General features: G+C 44.1%; 1 protein-coding gene across 4 annotated transcripts in view; it reads right to left on the minus strand.

The window, feature by feature from the left end:
• Window positions 1-5108: 5108 nt before the first annotated feature.
• LOC123999245 (insulin-like growth factor 2 mRNA-binding protein 1) overlaps window positions 5109-19400 on the minus strand; it is a 58024-nt gene continuing 43732 nt past the window's right edge. For 2 of the 4 annotated variants that reach the window (XM_046304801.1, XM_046304804.1), the window contains 13 exons: window positions 14239-14287; window positions 13196-13247; window positions 12396-12459; window positions 11098-11385; window positions 10638-10772; window positions 10309-10431; window positions 9254-9389; window positions 8919-9035; window positions 8579-8695; window positions 7871-7945; window positions 7437-7568; window positions 7117-7230; window positions 5109-6943 (listed from right to left, as the gene is read on the minus strand). In XM_046304801.1, coding sequence (XP_046160757.1) covers window positions 6779-6943; window positions 7117-7230; window positions 7437-7568; window positions 7871-7945; window positions 8579-8695; window positions 8919-9035; window positions 9254-9389; window positions 10309-10431; window positions 10638-10772; window positions 11098-11385; window positions 12396-12459; window positions 13196-13247; window positions 14239-14287 — 1567 coding nt within the window. In that variant the 3' untranslated portion in view covers window positions 5109-6778. The remainder of the gene's footprint in view (window positions 6944-7116; window positions 7231-7436; window positions 7569-7870; window positions 7946-8578; window positions 8696-8918; window positions 9036-9253; window positions 9390-10308; window positions 10432-10637; window positions 10773-11097; window positions 11386-12395; window positions 12460-13195; window positions 13248-14238; window positions 14288-19400) is intronic. The other 2 variants (XM_046304803.1, XM_046304802.1) reach the window with 2 other exon arrangements.

The following is a 19400-nucleotide window of genomic DNA, read 5'->3' on the forward strand; positions in this document are numbered from 1 at the left end:
CTACTGGAATTGTGATACAGTGAATTATAAGTGCATTCATCTGTCTGTAAACAATTGTTGGAAAAATTACTTGTCATGCACAAAGTAGATGTCCTAACCGACTGGCTAAAACTATAGATTGGTATCAAGAAATTTGTGGAGTGGTTGAAAAACAAGTGTTAATGACTCCAACCTAAGTGTATGTAAACTTCCGACTTCAGCTGTATCTACTGCAGCCCTCATCCTTCACATACAACACCTGTTCTGCAAGTCACATTCTGTTAATGGTCCCCAAAGCACACACATCCCTGGGTCGCTCCTATTTTCAGTTTGCTGCAGCTAGCGACTGGAACGAGCTGTAACAAACACTCAAACTGGACAGTTTTATCTCAATCTCTTCATTCAAAGACTCAATCATGGACAATCTTACTGACAGTTGTGGCTGCTTTGTGTGATGTATTGTTGTCTCTACCTTTTTGCTCTTTGTGCTGTTGTCTGTGCCCAGTAATGCTTGTACCATGTTTTGTACTGCTGTCCTGTTGTGGTGCTACCATGTTGTTATGTTGTGTTGCTACCATGCTGTGTTGTCATGTGTTGCTGCCTTACTATGTTGCCTTACTATGTTGTTGTCTTAGGTCTCTCTATATGTAGTGTTGTGTTGGCCTGGGTTTAAAAATAAACAAATACAATATAAATATAGGACAAAACACAAATCACAACAAGAGACAACACAACACATGATTTGTGTTTTGTCCTATATTTATATTGTATTTATTTTTTATTTTTAAACCCAGGCCCCATCCCCGCAGGAGGCCTTTTGGTAGGCCGTCATTGTAAATGAGAATTTGTTCTAAACTGACTCGCCTAGTTAAATAAAGGTTAAATAAAAAACAAAAACAGTGTTCCACTCATAGAAATATAATGAGTTATTCTAGTTCTGTGGTTAAATTGTAATTTTTCTGTAAAGACCACAGTGGGGGAAGAAGGCAGTGGTGGAGGTACTGTATAGAGGGGGAAAAGACAACACAGCAAACACACAAGACAGAAGCGGGTTCCGGTTTTCTCATCTTTTAATAACACATTCATATCTATGCTCTGTTTTGTTTACAAGGAGTTTAAAACAAGTCTTGATGAGAACTAAAGAAATCAGGCGGGCAGAAGTTGAAAGGCCAAGGCCCCAGAGGTGGAGGAGGGCTGGCAGCAGAGCAGAGCCCGATAGATGGGCCTCTCTCTCTCCATGTCCTCCTCCTCCAGCTACTCTGGAGACTGACCAGCTAAACAGGTCCTTTCTTTTCAAATTAATCATTCAAAATAAAAAATCTAAATCTAAATCGTTTAGACATCATGCTGCTCTGAAAATGTTTTACTGAGTGTTATTATGTTGCAGTTCACAGAGAGAGAATCCTAATGCATCCAAACACAAGAAATACAATCCTATGTCATTTGAAAGAGCAATTAGAAAATAAATCAAACAAAAAAAGAGAAAGAATGTTGAGGCTAAAACGTACATGTAATGAAGAACAAAAATGCAATTGGATAATTAAATCTTGTTTATCTTGTTTTTCTCAAAAAACAAATACTTAAGTTCAATTTTAAGTTCAACTTTCAAAACAGCTTCTAACAACAGAGAAAACAAAATAATCTTTGGAAGAAGTAAAAGTTTTTATTTTCCTTTAATAGACTACGAACTACAGTATATGGAGATGCAGCTACCCAGTTATTTATTCATTTACTTAATTTTTATTTGAGCATTTTCAAATGTTAAACTTTTTCGTGTCCTTTTTTAATTTGACCTTTTACCAATTATTTTCCTAAGAGGTAGATCAACAAAGAATTTACATGGTTACAGGTATCTTTCCCCTTGATTGAGGAAGTCAAAACAAAGGGAGAGATGGAAGAGGGGCAGAGCTGGAGGAGGACTGTGGGAGGAGGAGGGTGGGACACTGGGCCTCAGGACCCCAAGGTGAGGGCCTATGGGGGAGCTGGTTATCTGAAGGGGTCAAGGAGAAATGTGGAACAGGCACAGAGTGTGGTGAATCTAATGAGGGATAGAAGCAATTTCAGGGCCCTTGGGTTCTCATTCAAGAGAGACCGAACAACCCTGCTCCACCAAAAGAGGGTTTAGTTTCCCATGTATTCACTGTTCCAATCCTCAGTGCCCCCTTATAACTCAAACCAACATGTCCCAAGCCTACTAGAGGATGCCCATAATAGACCCAGTCACTCCCCACACATAGTCCTCTCCTGCCCTGCTCCTGCACCCCACTTCACTCTCTGTATTTATTGTTATTTTTACAGTCCCAACTCAAAGCTGTAGAGGTACAAATTAAAATTAAAAAATAAATTAAAGTGAATGAAAGAAAATACTGTAACATGCACTGTTTGCTCTTGTCTGGTTGATAAAAACAATCTTATGGCTAAGTCTTGAGGTAGCGTTCCCAGTTATGTGTGAGGTTTGTCTCATCTTTGTAGCACACATCTATGATGTTTCGTTTAAGTGAAGACCAGAGTCTACCAATGAGGAAAAAAACATTGTGGTGTGCATCTTTGTTTCAATAATCATAGCCGTCATTACGAAAGCTTGAATCTGTCGTCAATATGCTAAGCTACAAGCTTTGACGGGTAGTTTCAAAATAGTTTTGTCATATTGTTGTGGGTTTGTTTTATAAGTGGATAATCAACAGTCCACATGCCAAATGTTGACCATGAATATAGCTTGTCGACATATCACTCAAATTGCATAAAAAAGGACTTCAGTTTAGAGATTTAGAAAATGTTGTTTGTGGACACAATAGTGAGCCATTTGCTTTGCCACAGACAACGAGCATGGATTTCATGTTATAGTGCTTCAAAGTGTGAGGGCTGAAGACTAAGTCACTCAGTGAACAGACCAGGCGTCATCCATTACAGATAAAACCAAATTCTTATTCTTTCTCTTTTTGAGTACTAAAACTTGTTTGGCACAGTTATTACTTACATCATGTAATGCGTTACATGTTAGTATTTTGTCTTTATTTAGTAGCTGTTTATGAGATCTGTGCATTAAAAACATGATCAGAAGAAAAAAAGGTAATCAACTATTTTTCCAAACTAAAGCAACGGAAACAAATTGAAAAAAGTATATGTAATAAAACTAGAAACATCTGAACAGAAGTGAGAAAACGAACACAATCGAGGCCAGCGTAAGAGAGGGTGGAGGACTCCGTAGTTCCCCTCAACTCCCAAAAATGAAATGATTTTTTTTTAAAGGTCCTCCTAGTCCTGTGGAGTACAGAAAAGTACAAATAAAATCCTGGTAGTAAGAGAGTGTGAGTAGAAGGATCTTAAACCAGGGTGGTGAGATTAGTGAAAGAAGACTAGAGGGGAGGAGGTTACGTGTGTGACGTTAAGTCCACTTTGACTGGACTATTATGGTGTACAGTTGCATTTCCAGTGACCTAACATAAATAGGCAATTCTTGTACATCAAACAAGGGTACGCTATTTGTCTGTCAGTCTCTGACATAGTAGATAATAGTCCCTCCCCCGCTTTCCACAAAAGATTGGCCCATCTCCCGTCACTCTTCTACACCTCCCTTACTAAATTGCATCAAGTTTAAAAAGTCCTGGAGGTTCTCGGTCATTTCAATATTTAGTTGTTTACATTATTCAATTAGTGTAACAGTATTTAACCAGATGTCATGTCCAAATAAAGCTTGCTGTATTCAAAAAAATAAAAAATAAAAAAATGGCTGCAGTCTGAATAATCCAAAATAGTGTGTCTTGGTGTTTGTGAACAGAGCTCTATGGGTCGGAAAGAGACGGAAACTTCTGAGGAGCATTTACCCCACATGATGATGGAGTCATATGCTCCTTTCATATGCTCATTGCCAAGGAGACCTCTAAACATGTCAAGTCAGCTCTTGCCATGGCGAAACAAGAAGTTGCCGTCTCTTGAAAAAAAATGGAAGCATAAACAGTAGAATAGACTTTCACCTGTCGATGGTGAGAAAGTATGTTTCAAAGCCGCTGGCCAGTCTACTGGATGTGTTTAGTGAATAGCTCAGGCTGTGGAAATGATGCTATCTGGCAGTGTCAATCAGTGACCTGGCACGTTTTACTCTTCGACTTTTCCATCATTTCTCATCATCCCCCACCCCCCATAGTTATTTCAAAAATACAAAAGTCTGGTGATCGGTTTCCGTTTACATCTAATGAACAGGTTGAATCTATTTATTTGATGCATTTTTTTCAACTTCCTTGCTTTCTGCTCCCATTTTTAAAGGGTTTTTGAACACCCCTCTGTCTGTTGAAAGACAAACCGAGTCCATAGGTTCTCTTTCTACTTTTTTCTGCTTTTTTTTACACCCCACCACTTCCCCCGCAAAAAAATGTAACACTTAAAACCAAGAAACAAAAAAATCACTAACACACCCAAACCCACACGCGATCACACTCACAGATCTGTGAGTGTGGGGAGGGCTGAGGCTTATTGGTCAGTGCACAGAGCTAATAAATATTCACATTCAGTGTTTTCAGAGCAAGGGGACAGATTGAATGCCCTTCAGTCTTCCATCAACATTTATCTGGCACAGCACTAAAGATGGACTGCAACATGTAAGTAAACATTCTGCGCATTAAGATGATGTCATCATGAAACAGACAAGAGGGCCTAGGATACACAGTGGTCAAAGTCATATCATGGGAATTCTGCCTCAAAAACCTATCCTGTCATGCTGTCAGTATTCTAGTTCAGCAGTATAACAAATTATAGCTTGTATGACAAACATATATAATCATAAATAACCTTTTGACCATGTCAAAAACATAATTACCGGGACTTGATCATAACCCACACCCATGGTGTGGTATGGACCAACATGTGCCCAGAGACCCTCTTGACTAACAGCGCCATTCCCCATTGGCCAATACTCTGATTTTAAAGACCGAATGCTCCAATCATACTTCAGAAGAGCCAGAGGCTGCCCCCAAAGCAGGCATGACAACACATGACATGGTCCTCTATCACCTAGCCAATGTTGGCTAATTTCACTTTCTCTTCTGGGGCATCACCTCTGGGTCATTCTGATTTTCAAAATAAAAGTCACACAAAAAAAAAACAGAAAAAAATAACCAAAGCAACAAGACAAAACCTAAAAAAATGTATTTATTTTTTCTTAAAAAAATAAAAAATATTCAGGACTATCAGCTTTATATAAAACACCAGCAAGCAAAAAAAAAGTTAGGAATACTGAGGTAACAATACCCTGAGGTAGGTTTTTATTTTTAATTTCATTTTATCTAATCTTTTCTAGTAACGGTGAGAGCGCCCCATGCTTCTACCCCTCCTTCATTAGGTGGGGTCTGGAAGCGTCACCAGCAGGCCTTCAGCGGAGGGGGGAGAGAGAGAGAGAGGAAGCCATCCCCACTAACTGTTATTACCTTTCCATCTAAAGGCAAGGACTGTGGATCAACTCACCTGACCCATGCAGTCGTGGTCCTCAAAGACTGCTGTGTGTACTGTTTTTGATTCCATCTAGTCTCCTAACTCGTTTGTGACCTCAGTACGTATGGGCCCAATCCTGCTTGGTATCAAATTAAACAATATATTTAGTTTTTGACGTTTTCGTAGATCCAATAAAACGAAATCCAGAACACACAGGGGTTTCCAAAGAACCGGTTTGGGTCTAAATTGGGTCAGCATGAAAAAGGCAACGAGCAAAATCAAATAAGACCTCTTGCCTGTCAGTCATTGCAGGACTGCTACACAGTATTTCTCCTTGCCCTCAATTCATTCTCCCGAGGGACTTGGGTTAACTCACATATCATATATATATAATATATATAAAATATGCCGTTTAGGCGTGGGCCGCTCGCCAGCGAGCATGGCTAGCTAGTTTACGGTCGTTCACGTTCCGCGTCTCGGAGCTAAGCCTCTGCAATAGAACTGCAGGACTAGTCGCGGCCTCCACGCTCTTACTGATCTCTCACTGCTCCGACCACCAGACGCCTATCGGGACCTCAGGAACAAACAGTGTCTCGGAAACGAGGCAGACCTGAGTCTCGAGGTGACCCCAAAAGGCAAGGCGATTGAGCGCAGCATTTCATTACATTTCATGAAGATTCTATTTACAACCTCATATTTTATTTTTTTTCTTCTTAGATTTCTATGAAGGAGTCAAAGAGCAGTGTTAACAACTGCGGCCCCTCTGCTGAACTTTCATTGGCTGACGAAGGGTCACTTAATCCATGACCCCGCCCCCACTACAATGGCTTCCCCGCCCCCTCTCCCGTATCCCGATCCACTGCATTCTATTAATAATACCTCTGAATAAACATTTCTATACATATATCTTTATCTTTAAAAAAACCACCCTTAAAATATAGGACTGGCTGGAGATGGTTAAGAGCTCAGTATGGGTTTAGTATCAAGTAGGCTGGCCTATCCAAGTGTGATCAGGGAAAGTAGTGGCTCTCCATATGAGGAGAACCAAATGACCCCCATTGGTGTGTGTGAGAGAGAGACCCTCTCTGAAACACACAAGGACGCCTCTACCTACCACCTCCTCCAAACAACTCACCATTCCCAGTCAGTCGCTCTGGCCTGGCATCTGGTCTCTGTTTTCTCTAAGTTGACTTTGCCTCTCTTTTTTTCCTCTCTAAACTTTGTCCTCTCTCAGGTGTTTCCTCTCTCTGACTCAGTTTGACTCGCATCTCTCCTGTCTATCGCTGGGTCCGTGTGTCGCTCTCTTTTATACGTCCATTCATCTATCCTCCGTTCGTTTTTCTGTCTGTCTGTCCGGTAAGGTCCCTCTGCCCCGTCACTTTCTCTGGGGCCGGGGCTCCTGTGCCAGTCCCTGGGAGGGCCCCATCTCAGACAAGACCTGTGGGTGTGGCCCCTGGCGCTCTCCCTGGCGCTCCCCCATGCCTCCCTTCTGCTGCTGCCTGACCTGCGTAAGAATGTCCCTGATCTTCCTTTGGGCCAACTGCAGGAGACAACAACATATGAATGAGCATGTGAGAAGACTGAAGAGTACTGGAGATACTGTTGACGGAAATGATGAGGAGAGGTTGGGGCCTCTTCAAATCTTGGTAGGTTCTATATAGCCAACTCCTATAGGCAGCTTATGAAAGAGAATGAGGACTAGGAGATCCTCACCTGGCTTGCGTAGAAGTGGCCGATGATCTTGACAATAACCTGGTCATTCTCGTCTGGGGTCTGTTCGCGAGGGACCACCACCTCAGCTGCAGTGAGGTTCTGTAGCTCATTCACCTGAGGAATAAAGAAGGTTATGTTAGTGATTTGCACTTAGATAAAAACTAACATGACTGTTTATCGTGATTAGTGGTCCTATGCTCGGTTATTCTAGCTCAGGAGAGGATGGCCACAAAGGACATAGAGGAACAGAATTGATTGTAACACAGGGTACAAAAAGAGAAAGGGATGCAAAGGACCTAGAGAAGACCCTTTACACTCACCGTCTTTCCGCCTTTTCCGATGACTCGGCCGGCAGCGGCAGCAGCTACCTTGATGTGCGTCTCCAGCTTCACTTCCTCCTTCGGCCCAAAGAAGTTTTCCTCCTTCAGTTTGCCATAAATCCTGCCCTGAGCCTGAGGTGGCAACAAAGAGAGTTTGACATCAAAAAGTAACTATACCCATGGTTTGACGTGTGACTTCAACAGGGATTTGGAGGGGGGAAAAAAGAGAGCATGAAGGAGAGGAAGAGTGTAAGGCTAAAAGTAGGGAAACACAGGTTGGAGGAGAGGAAACGGATGAAGGATGAGAAGGCAAGCAGAGACACACACACACAACAAAAGATGCAAACACCAAGAAAAGGGCTCCCAGTTCTGAACACGATGAAAAACAGAGGCTGAAAAAGAGATTGTCTTATCCTGCTCCCATTCTACTGTACCTTGAACTGGGCCTCAGGTGGGCCGGTTACAATGACCATTCGCATCTTGGAGTCTGGAGCCTCAGCTGGGGCAATCTGGCAGGGGAAAAGATATGAAGGTCAACTTAAACCACATAGATAGAGGTCTGTAGCACATGGGAACATGCAAAACGGACTCCTCAGCCTGAAGTCTCCCCACTTGTGCCAGCGAATAGCGAGCTTTCCGCATGGCGCCGACTGGCAAGATGCTTCAGGAGGGCGGTCACGTGTGCTAGCAAGGCAGAGGTCCTGAGTTTGAGCCAGGTTTGGGCCGAATCAGAAGGAAGTGGTACCCGCTAAACAAGCAGTGTAACGTCCTTTATAGAGACATGATAAGTACAAGTATCGGTGTCTCAAAAAGTAATTGTTTTTTCGAATCAGCTTCAGAGCGGTGATGAAATGCACTATTTACATTAGCTTGGTGTATTATCTTTCCTCGTTGACCAATTGACATTCACTCCTTGTGTGAGCAAATGTTTTATTTTTAATTTTTATATTACCTTTATTTAACCAGGCAAGTCAGTTAAGAACAAAGTCTTATTTTCAATGACGGCCTAGGAACAGTGGGTTAACTGCCTGTTCAGGGGCAGAACGACCTTGTCAGCTCGGAGGTTTGAACTCGCAACCTTCCGGTTCACGCTCTAACCACTAGGCTACCCTGCCGCCTGTGTATCCTAGTAAATTTCTCACCTTGATTGATGCTCCAGCGAAGCGGCTCAGCTGTTTTATATGCTGTCCCTTCTTCCCAATAATAGCTCCTACCGCCTGGGCCGGGATGTACACATGGACTGTCTCCTGCTCAGGGGCCTGTAGGGTGACATGAAATTTACAACTGTATCACAACATGACCACAGCCCAACCAATATCTGACCGCGCTGATCTAGAGGTTATTACCACACCACAACCCAACCCCGAGGCAGACCGAGGTAATGTTTGTGAGAGCTAGCATCAGCGTTTGAAAACACAGCAAACTGAGCTAAAGCTCAATGACTGGAACCCAACTAGCTTAGATAGAAGCCTGTGAACTTACCCCAAAAGAGCCGTAGGGGGATGCAGAGTTGCCTGGTGGGGGAGGGGGCATGGAACCGGAAGGGGGGAAAAGTCCAAGCGCTCCAAGGTTCAATCCGGGAATCAGATGAGTCTGTTGCTGGAGACAAGAAGCAGGTAAGTGCCAAAGGAACTGAACTGAGAGTGCATGATAGTTTGAGTGCATGTGACAATGACTGTATGTGCATTTCTCGCTATTAAAGTCAACAAATACAGGTGGAAACCTAAAGTGCCAGGGCCAGGGGAAAGATCTATGTGAGAGACCATTGTGTTTTGAAGAGAATTGGAGGCCAGTAACATTATTGAGCATTGACTCACATTCATGGCGGCCATGTCATTGTCATAGGCCTCACGCACTTTCTTCATGATCTCTGTCTCGGCCAGACAACAGGCCTCGATGGGTCCCTTCACTGTGATGGTCCTCTCTGGGTTGTACACGGTCAGGTCCTGGAGTCTGCAGACAGGTGCGGGGGGAAGGAAGAGAGGGTGGGAGAAGTGAAAGAGGAGGAGAAGAGGAAAGAGGGAGAGGTCAGGTGGAAAAGGAGGAAGATAAGAAACAGGAAGAGTGGGTAGAATAAGAAAGAAGAAGGGGAGAGGAGCAGAGGGAGAAAAAGAACAAGGTACGCTGTTAATCAACCATAGGTGATCATTGGAGACTACACTAATGAAGAAACCACTCAGTACATATAGTTCTATTTTTTTACCCCTTTTTTCTCCTCAATTGGTAGTTACAGTCTAGTCAATTTGTAAGTCGCTCTGGATAAGAGCGTCTGCTAAATGACTTAAATGTAAATGTAAATGTAGTCCCATCACTGTAACTCCCATACAGACTCTGGGAGAGGCAACGGTCGAGAGCCATGCATCCTCCAACACACAACCCCACCAAGCTATTTTTGACACACTGCTCACTTAACTCGGGAAGCCAGCCGCAACAATGTGTTGGAAGAAACACTGTACACCTGGCGACCGTGTCAGCGCCCGGCACGCCACAGGAGTCACTAGAGCGTGATGGGACAAGGACATCCCTGCCAGCCAAACCCTCCCCTACCCCGGACGAGGCTGGGCCAATTGTGCACCGCTTCATGGGTCTCCCGGTCACGGCCGGCTGCAGCACAGCCCGGGATTAAACCCGGATTTGTAGTGATACAGCTAGCACTGTGGAGCAGTGCCTTAGACCGCTGTGCCACTCGGGAGGCTCGTACAACTGTACAATTATTCAGTCTCAGTCATTAGATATAGTCATAGGTTTCAATAACATGGTGCATGATCTTTCCTAATTGACCGTGGCAGCTCTGCGTAAACATAACCAGGGACTTGTGTGTTTCATGATGTGTGTAGATGTGTGTGTATGTTTTTAGATGTTTGTGACTAACGGGGAGATGGTAATCTTGGTGTCGGTGTCCTGCTCCACTTTTTTCAGGTTGCGCCCCTCCTTGCCGATCAGTCGGCCTACAAAGTTATTGTGAGCCAGGATCTTCAGGGGTACTTCTTCAGCACTGAGAGGATGAGGAGAACACAGTATGAGATTAAACACAGGAGAAAATCAAAATATACAATTTCCTAACTGTATGCATAAACGTCCACCCCTAGCACAATTGGAGATACCGTTTTTAATAGGAAAAGTTACAAAATAGCTGGAGGGTCACTTTAAAGTTTTCACACTGTGCAGGGTTGACAGCTGCTTCATGGACACTGCACTCACGTCTTGGTGTCCTTAGCCTCCTGTTGCATGATGTCCAGGATCATACGGCAGGCAGAGGAGCAGCCCTCAGGGGTGGAGTGGATGCTGATTGGTTTCTCAGCTGCGCCAGCATTCTCTTTGCGATGGACGTCAATTCTAGCAGGGACGTAAAACACAGGAAAGTCAGTTTGGCCATACAGTATGGTGTCCACAAACAGGTGGGCTGGGCACTTTTGGTTTGTTTAAATTCAATCGAAAGCCCTTTGGGTTGTGCAATGCTCCCAGTACCTTTTCATACTCACTTTCAAAACATTAACAAAGATGGGATGTAAAGCCTCATATCAGTAATGACTTTGCTCGGTCTATTCTAGCAACATGTTCTCTTTTAGAGGCCATACCGGTGACTTGCACTTACTTGATCTGGTTCTCTGGTACTCATCTGTTACTTACAGTATATTAGTCAAGTCATATTGGTACTCACTTGCTCTGGGTTTGTTTGGTGATGTTGCGGATGGTGGCACCCTCCTTGCCGATGATGGCCCCCACGTATTGGGTGGGCACCAGGAGTCGGAGGGGGATATCAGCGTGCTGGTGTTTCGAAGGCATGCCTGAGCCCGGGGAACCTCCACGGGGGCCACGGGACCCGTAACCGGGGCGACGACTGTTGTCCTGGCCGCGTTGGGAGTCGACATCGGACGTCTCATCTGGGATGTAGGAGACGCGCAAGGAATTGTTCTCAAACTCGTAGCCGTTCAGCTTCTGGATAGCCCTGGGAGAAAGAGGTGGATGTTACATTTCACATTTAATCACACATCGACAATATCAACAAAACTAGAAATGGTCGTTTATAAGGATGACGAAAGAGAAAGAAATAATTCCTGTGGTTGGTGTCATTTATCCATGAGGTTTTCTGAAAACACTTTTATAATGAGTTTTATGTGTGTAGTTCATCTTTAATATCTTTGATCATTTTTGTTGTAGCGCAGCGCAATCCCCAACTGCAGTCCTACTATCATACCACTAGAGGTCAAGCGAGGGATATATATATATATATATATATACAAAAGTATGTGGATACCCGTTCAAATTAGTGGATTTCAGACACACCCATTGCTGACAGGTGTATAAAATTGAGCACACAGCCATACAATCTTCATAGACAAACATTGGCCTTTGAATGGCCTTACTGAAGAGCTCAGTGACTTTCAACGTGGCACCATCATAGGATGCCACCTTTCCAACAAATCAGTTGATCAAATTTCTTCCATGCTAGAGCTGCCTCAGTCAACTCTAATTGAAAATTTTTTAAACGGGTAAGTTGACTGAAAACACATTCTTTACATATCTATTGTTCACCTAATACCTATTTTTTTAACTTAAAAATTGCACTATTGGTTAGGGCCTGTAAGTAAGCATTTCACTGCTGTGTTCGGCACACATGACAAATAAACTTTGATTTGATTTGAGTGCTCAAATATTGAAAAAACATTTGGACATAATTTAGCCCTATACGCTTTGTTCGTACGGTCCTCTGTAGGTAGAATTGGTAGAGCAAGTTGGTAGAGCATGGTGCTTGCAATGCCATGATAGTGTGTTTGAGTCCTGGGATGTCAAATGTATGCACTCATGACTGTAAGTCCCTTTGGATAAATGCGTCTGCTCAATGGCCTATATTATATGGACACAAAAACATTCAGATGAGCAAGGTGTGAAAGGATATGGAGTGGGTACATTTGTAAGTAGAGATGTAGAAAATATTATGTACTATGGGAGACTTACTGTCTGGCATGTTCCCGAGTTCCATATGTGACGTTGACCACCGCAGTCTCACTGTCTGTGTTCACTAAGAAAAGCAGCCAGAGTGAGAGGAGAGGGGACGAGAGAGAGACGCAAGGAGAGAGAGAGAGGAGAGAGAGGAGGGGAGATTGCATAAGTCAGAGGCTATAAACCCACCTCCTTTCCATTTCCTGAACAGTTGAGCACTGAGAGTTATTGATATTGATTGACCTATGACAGAGCATGGGATATCCCATTGATCAAACCTGATTCGCTGACAGAGAAGGACTGAGAAGCAGTGATTTACCACTGACATAAAGACTTCCCTCTCGCAGTGTTTCCGGTAGACTCAAGCTATTTCTTAATGAGCTGTATTCACGAAGAGAGGTGCTTGGACGACAGAAGGAATGTCAGAACTCGGATCATAAAGCGCCTCAGAGTAGGAGTGCCTCTTAGATCTTAATGACTAAAATTACCTGGACAGGTAGGACCTGATCCTAGATCAGCACTCCTATTCTGAGACGCTTTATGAATATGCTTTTGTTTTGTAGCTCAGATGGATATGTAAGCAGATCCGGTCAGGTCTCAGGGATAGAAAACAGTGAGTGACATTTTTGCGGTGCAAAAGCATTGAGCAAAGTGCAAAGAGTTACTGTGAATCTCATTATAATCTCGCCCAGTGAGTGTGTAAAGGAAGCCTTATCATTGGATTTGCAGGTGAGATGTTCAGAGCGGAGTCTGACTGGTTATGAAAAGGACAGAATAACTCTTTTTTTTCCCCAGAGGTAACTTCAGTATCTTACCTTGTTCGCAGTTCTCAACGGTTCCATATTGGGCCAGCAGACCATCCAGCACCTAGGGAGGGGAGAACACGATTACATTATAGTTGTGTTACAACATTTGCACCTAAACTGTGTTTCTCCAATGTTCTCTTATTTGTCTCACTTGCTACATCAGTGCAAAGCAGTTCCAGTCCTCAAGGGTCAAAGTGTCTGCATCATTTCAACCTGCCACTTAACTAATTAGTGTTACTGACTGGAGAGAGATGCTTCCCTGGCCTAAATCAGACACTGATGTCCTGTGTGTAGCTCTGTTGGTAGAGCATGGTGCTTGCAATGCCAGGATAATGGGTTTGATTTCCAGGACCACCCATACGTATAATTGTGGCACCCACTACTGTATGTCGCTTGGATGAATGGCATATGTGGCCGTCCAGAAGCTTGGTTTGACTTCCTTGCTGTTTCTACCTCTGACATTGGGCCTCTTTTTTTTTTTACTGTGGCTCACGTGCAGGGCTATAACATGAGTGGAGAAACGTTACCCTCGTGTGGCCAGCTAGGGAAGTTACACGCTGCGCTGCACGAGAGCGCCCGTCAGGACGGAGAGTCGAAAGAGAGAAAGAGAGAGAGAGAGAGAGAGAGAGAGAGAGAGAGAGAGAGAGAGAGAGAGAGAGAGAGAGAGAGAGAGAGAGAAAGCAAAAGAGCCCCGCCTTAGCAGAGACATGTGGCCTGTCTTCGTCCAGCTGTCAGCGGCAGCGTGCGCCGCTCGAAGCCCACGCCAGCACACACTCACACAGACACACACAATAAAGACACAAATGCACATACGAACACACACTCTCACTCTCTAAATACCTTTTACCCCCTTAACTCACTCACATCCCAGACGGCTACACAGAACATTCTGTTCGGAACGTGTTTTTTCTGATTACTTACCTTTGTTGTAGCAGGGACTAATCTATGCTTTTCCGTCTCCAAGTAACACTAACTGGTCGAGAGACACTAACGGACCATTGATACATTTTGATATGGTGAAACTATGTCCTGGTCAAACCAGGGGCACTCACCTCCCACTGCAGGTGTGGAGGAATGTTTCTGATCTGGAGTTTCCTGGTCCTAGGAGAGAGTGAAAGAGAGAAAGAGAGAGTGAAAGAGAGAAAGAGAGAGAAGAAAGAGAAATACTATTCAAAAATATTCAACTCAAACAATCCTGTAAAACATTTACATATTTTATGCAGTCAAATGGATTTGGTTAAACTATTACCTGTTGTGTGGTTATACTATATTATACAATGGGTGGTTCTAATCCTGAATGCTGATTGGATGAAACCTCATTCCAGCCGGTGTCTATTCCACAAGTTACCACCGGCTAAATCTATGACATTAAAATGCCTATTTACTCTGTTCCATCTGACTGCGTAATCCACTGTCTCATCTCCCCAGCCAGGCAATTTATATACTTGATCTCCACTATAAAAAGCATCTAGACATTATCTTAGATTTCTTTTAGACTAACATTTAGTTTTCAACAGCGGAGATTTGTATGAACCTCGCTGTCTCTCCAACATTTGCAACATTTTTCAATATTGAAATTCAATCTCCAGCTGTCCCATAATAATGAACGTGTCGGGAGTCGGGACAAGACAGACAAGCAGACTGCGTTTCTCAGCCAGTCTAAATCATGAATCAGCTGGCATAATTCTTTATAGATATAAACAACTGTCAATTGACAAAATGTAAAATGAAACAAAGTGCAGCTAGTTTGCAGTCTTTCCAGCTTCCAGTTTGAAGTGATTGTGTTGTTGTCTAGTTCCTCTGAACAACAGCGTCCTGATGAGTGACCACCTTTTTTATGCCAGGCGAAATCGTGCCTCATTAGCTCATTGTTATGGATGTATCCAAATAACTGTCACTAGAATGCAAATGCAGTTACTTTGCTGTTATTCTGGCTGCATTTCTTGACGTGACTGTAAGTTAGCCGTAGTTGGCTAGCTAGCAAGCAAGGGATAAGAACGTTGCCAGCCAATATGACAATAGAACATTTAGAACTAACGACTGGGTTGTGTTCTAAATATATCCTCCAAACACCAGTTTCTCAGGCATTATTACTCAATTAACCATCCAATTCGGAATATTTTTTATTGTAAACCTACATGGAAATTTACCAAACTGGTAAAACGTCATTCTTTATTTCATTGAATCAGCAGCATGATTGTGTTCTCTGGTTCGCAGTTCAGCATCATAAAATACCAGTGTATCACAGTTTGCCTGCAGCAACTGTGAAAGGAAAGAGCATCGGTGTCACTACTCCATATATTTGATATATGTACAACTCCAATACTTTGAGCCTCTCAACTGAGAAGTCTGTGACCATAAAAAAAAACGATGAGCTCCATTGTACTGACCGCCAATGCTCCATTGAAAGTTATGACAAGCTGTCAAGAAAGAAAGACAGACACACACGGTTGGCAGTCTTGTGTTTCAGGCTTAAACATCCTGGTTCAGTACACATGAGCAACGCTGAAAGTGTGTGTGTGTGTGTGTGTGTGTGTGTGTGTGTGTGTGTGTGTGTGTGTGTGTGTGTGTGTGTGTGTGTGTGTGTGTGTGTGTGTGTGTGTGTGTGTGTGTGTGTGTGTGTGTGTGTCTCAGCTCATCAGCATCTGCCAGCTTGCATATCCCGCTGCCTGTTGCTGGCCTGGACTCAGAGAGAGAGAGAGAGAGAGAGAGAGAGAGAGAGAGAGAGAGAGAGAGAGAGAGAGAGAGAGAGAGAGAGAGAGAGAGAGAGTCAAACTATTACGGAGTATAGTAGAGGGAGAGAGTGTGTGAGGTTGGCATTAAGCGAGAGAGAGAGTTGACTGCAGGGGAACGCATGCGAGAAAGGGACAGAGTGTCACAAGGCACAAATAGGAGTGAGAGAGAAAGAACTGGAGCAGGGGGAGGACAACTGCCATAACAACATCAAGGTTCCCCAAAATACAAGAATAAACAAACAAGCTGAATAACTTATATATTGAACCACTCAGTACCAAAGTAGTACTCACAGATGTATTCAAAGATTTGGGCCACAGAGAAGGCAAAGTGGAGGAGATCAGGGGAATATAGAGAGGAGAGAAAAGAGGACAGGGAGGGGTAGCAGGTAGGTATTAGTAGCCTATCAAATTTTCCTGATTTAACCCCTTAGGAGCTCTGTCTGGGAGTAGGATGACGTCACTCCTAGATGTAAGGTTGCATCTACCACCAGATTTTAGAGGGTAAGCTGATGCTAGATCTGTGTGCCTAAGGGCAACTGAAACACAGAGCTGGGAATTGGTTGCCAGCGTCCTGATTGAAACTCTAGAGGGAGCTCTAATGATCTATGTGAGAGGTTGTGTGTGTGTGTGTTTGGTGTGTGTGTGTAGAGGAGAGAACGGGCGCCAGGGGTCATACGGGAGGGGCAGCTCACTGCTCTACTGGTTTGTAAAGGGTTAATATGTGGCAATCCCCTGGTGACCTCTGAACCCTAGTTTCCACACCCAGGAGAGACACAACCCAATAAAGATTCCCTGCCTCGCCACTCGGGCTCTGCAGGACAAAACACATGGAAGGGCAAATCTAAGCTCATCGGCCTCAGGTAAATGACATTCTACACATATATTACCATAAAGCCACCCAATGCAAACACGGCACAGGTTGTTTTCAAGAGCAGCAACATTCCGAAAGGTTTCAGGGCATTTTGGTGATGATGTTCCTGTTTCCTGTGCAACACGGTTGGATGGTAGTTCAGCAATGGGTTGAATGTGCTGTAACCATTAAGGCACTAACGACTCTTTAGCCACATAGAATGGTTCAGTTACTCGAAGGCCACCACAAAGTCTTGAAAACAATTAGTTTTGGCCATTTTGGGTAAACTTGTGAAAGCCACCAAATCAACAGCCAAGATCATGGCCGAGCTTCAGGCTTCACCACCCACGGTAGGCTATTTGTGAAGGGGGGGATGGGTGAGCCTTTGAATTGAGATTTAGGCCTGGTGTGATGGGGGCGGGCTGGTCTGGGGGGTTAGGGGAGAATGTGGGATGGTGCAGTGAGCAGAACTACCAAGGCCACCAAGCTCCTGGTACTTTTCCTCCTCGGCGAAAACCCTTTTTCATCCATCAAAGTCCCTGTCCCGCAAATCAATACATCAATAGACGTAACCATCCACCCAACCCCCACATCTACATACTCCCCCACCCAACACTTAACTCACATTTGCCCCTTCAACCCCCCCTCAACTATCGGCCCCACACCCACACCAACTGTTAAATTAAATGAACCTAGACAACACTGACCGCCAACTCCCAGGCACCTCATTGGCTGACGCCATGACGACAGGGGAGGGGAGGGGAAGATGGGTGAGTGGCGAGGAGACAATATGGTTGCACCCATTCATCTGTTGTTGTTCTTCCCTTCAGGGGTGGTCTTCCCTCCACATGCTCCAGACCTCACATAGCAAATACTCCAAAAGGAACAAACATTTGAAATTCTTGAAAAACAAAGCTCAGCTGAAGATTAAGGAATGTTTATGTCTGTGTTACTGACTTTGTCCTTGAGGTAGCATCTTACATATATAGCTTGTGGTGGTACCAACAGGACAATGGGAGAAAGACGAGGGGCCTGGACGCTTAGGAGCCTCAAGCCCACAGCTTTGCGCTTGTGGGGTCAAATGGGAAGGGCCTTTAAGACTGATCAGGAGACTCTATTGGTCTGAAGGTGGGGGGGGGGGTGAGACCATAGCATTGTCTCATAGGAGGGGCAAGGAGGGGTTAGTTTACCATGTGAAAGAATAGAATGGTCAGGGAATATAGGGTGGGGTGGGAGAAGCACAGCGAGAGAGAGAGAGAGAGAGAGAGAGAGAGAGAGAGAGAGAGAGAGAGAGAGAGAGAGAGAGAGAGAGAGAGAGAGAGAGAGAGAGAGAGAGAGAGAGACACTCTGTAAAGGACAGACATCCCAAGCATTGAAAATGAAGAAGAGTGAAAGTGCCAGGGAGCACTTTGCTACAGACCTGTGACAAAGAGAGAAGGTGTGTTTGAATGTACGTAAGTGTGTACATGTTGTACAGACACTGATTGTGGGTAAATTGACTTGCGGGAGCTTTCGAAAGGTCCTAACTGAATAGCTTAACTCTCTGTCCTCCATTATACTCATGTCATCAATTTTGGTTCCTGTATATCTTCTCCTTTGAAGATCTCTCCCGCAACATTTCATTCAAGGATAGGCCTCCACGGCAGGGGTCCCCAATTACATTCAGCCGTGGGCTGATTTCTCCTTGGTCGGGGTGCCGGGACATAGCTCTAAATAATTTATACACTGCAAATTGACCACAAGAATCCTTAACAGATACAGTATTTTACAAAAACACAATCATTTCATGCCTTGGTAACATCGGGGTACGATCACACATCCCTCTATTTACACATGGGAATACTTGGGAACAGATTTCAAAAATTATAATCACTTGGAGCTCACTACTGTAAGTAATTTCGGATAAGAGAGTGTGCTAAATTACTCAAATGTAAATGTACTTTCAATATAATTTCCTGGCATTTTATGTCCAATAACGAAAATGACATAGATGTTGGAACTTTGCTGTGGGGACTTTATTCCATTCAGCCACAAGAGCATTAGTGAGGTCGGGCTCTGATGTTGGGTGATTAGGTCTGGCTCGCAGTCAGCGTTCCAATTCATCCCAAAGGTGTTTGATGGGGTTGACTGTGCAGGCCAGGGGCCTAGCCTTAACTATGAAAAACAGCCTCAGACTATTATTCTTTACAGTTGGCACTATGCATTGGGGTAGGTAGCATTCTCCTGGCATCCGCCAAACCCAGATTAGTCCGTTGGACTGCCAGATTGTGAACTGTGATTCATCAGTCCAGAGAAGGCGTTTCCACTGCTCCAGAGTCCCATGGTGGCGTGCTGTACACCACTCCAGCCTATCCTTGGCATTGCGCATGGTAATCTTAAGCTTGTGTGCGGCTGCTCGGCCATGGAAACCCATTTCATGAAGCTGAGGGTTGCAACTGAGGAAAGCTGATTTTTATTTTCGGCACTCGGCGGTCCCATTCTGTGAGCTTGTGTGGCCTGCTACTTCACGGCTGAGCCATTATTGATCCTAGATTTTTCCACTTCACAATAACAGCACTTACAGTTGACCGGGGAAGCTGGACAAGGGCAGAAAGTTGACAAACTGACTTGTTGGAAAGGTGGCATCCTA

Source organism: Oncorhynchus gorbuscha, linkage group LG16 (genome assembly GCF_021184085.1).
Source record: "Oncorhynchus gorbuscha isolate QuinsamMale2020 ecotype Even-year linkage group LG16, OgorEven_v1.0, whole genome shotgun sequence".
Lineage (NCBI taxonomy): Eukaryota > Metazoa > Chordata > Actinopteri > Salmoniformes > Salmonidae > Oncorhynchus > Oncorhynchus gorbuscha.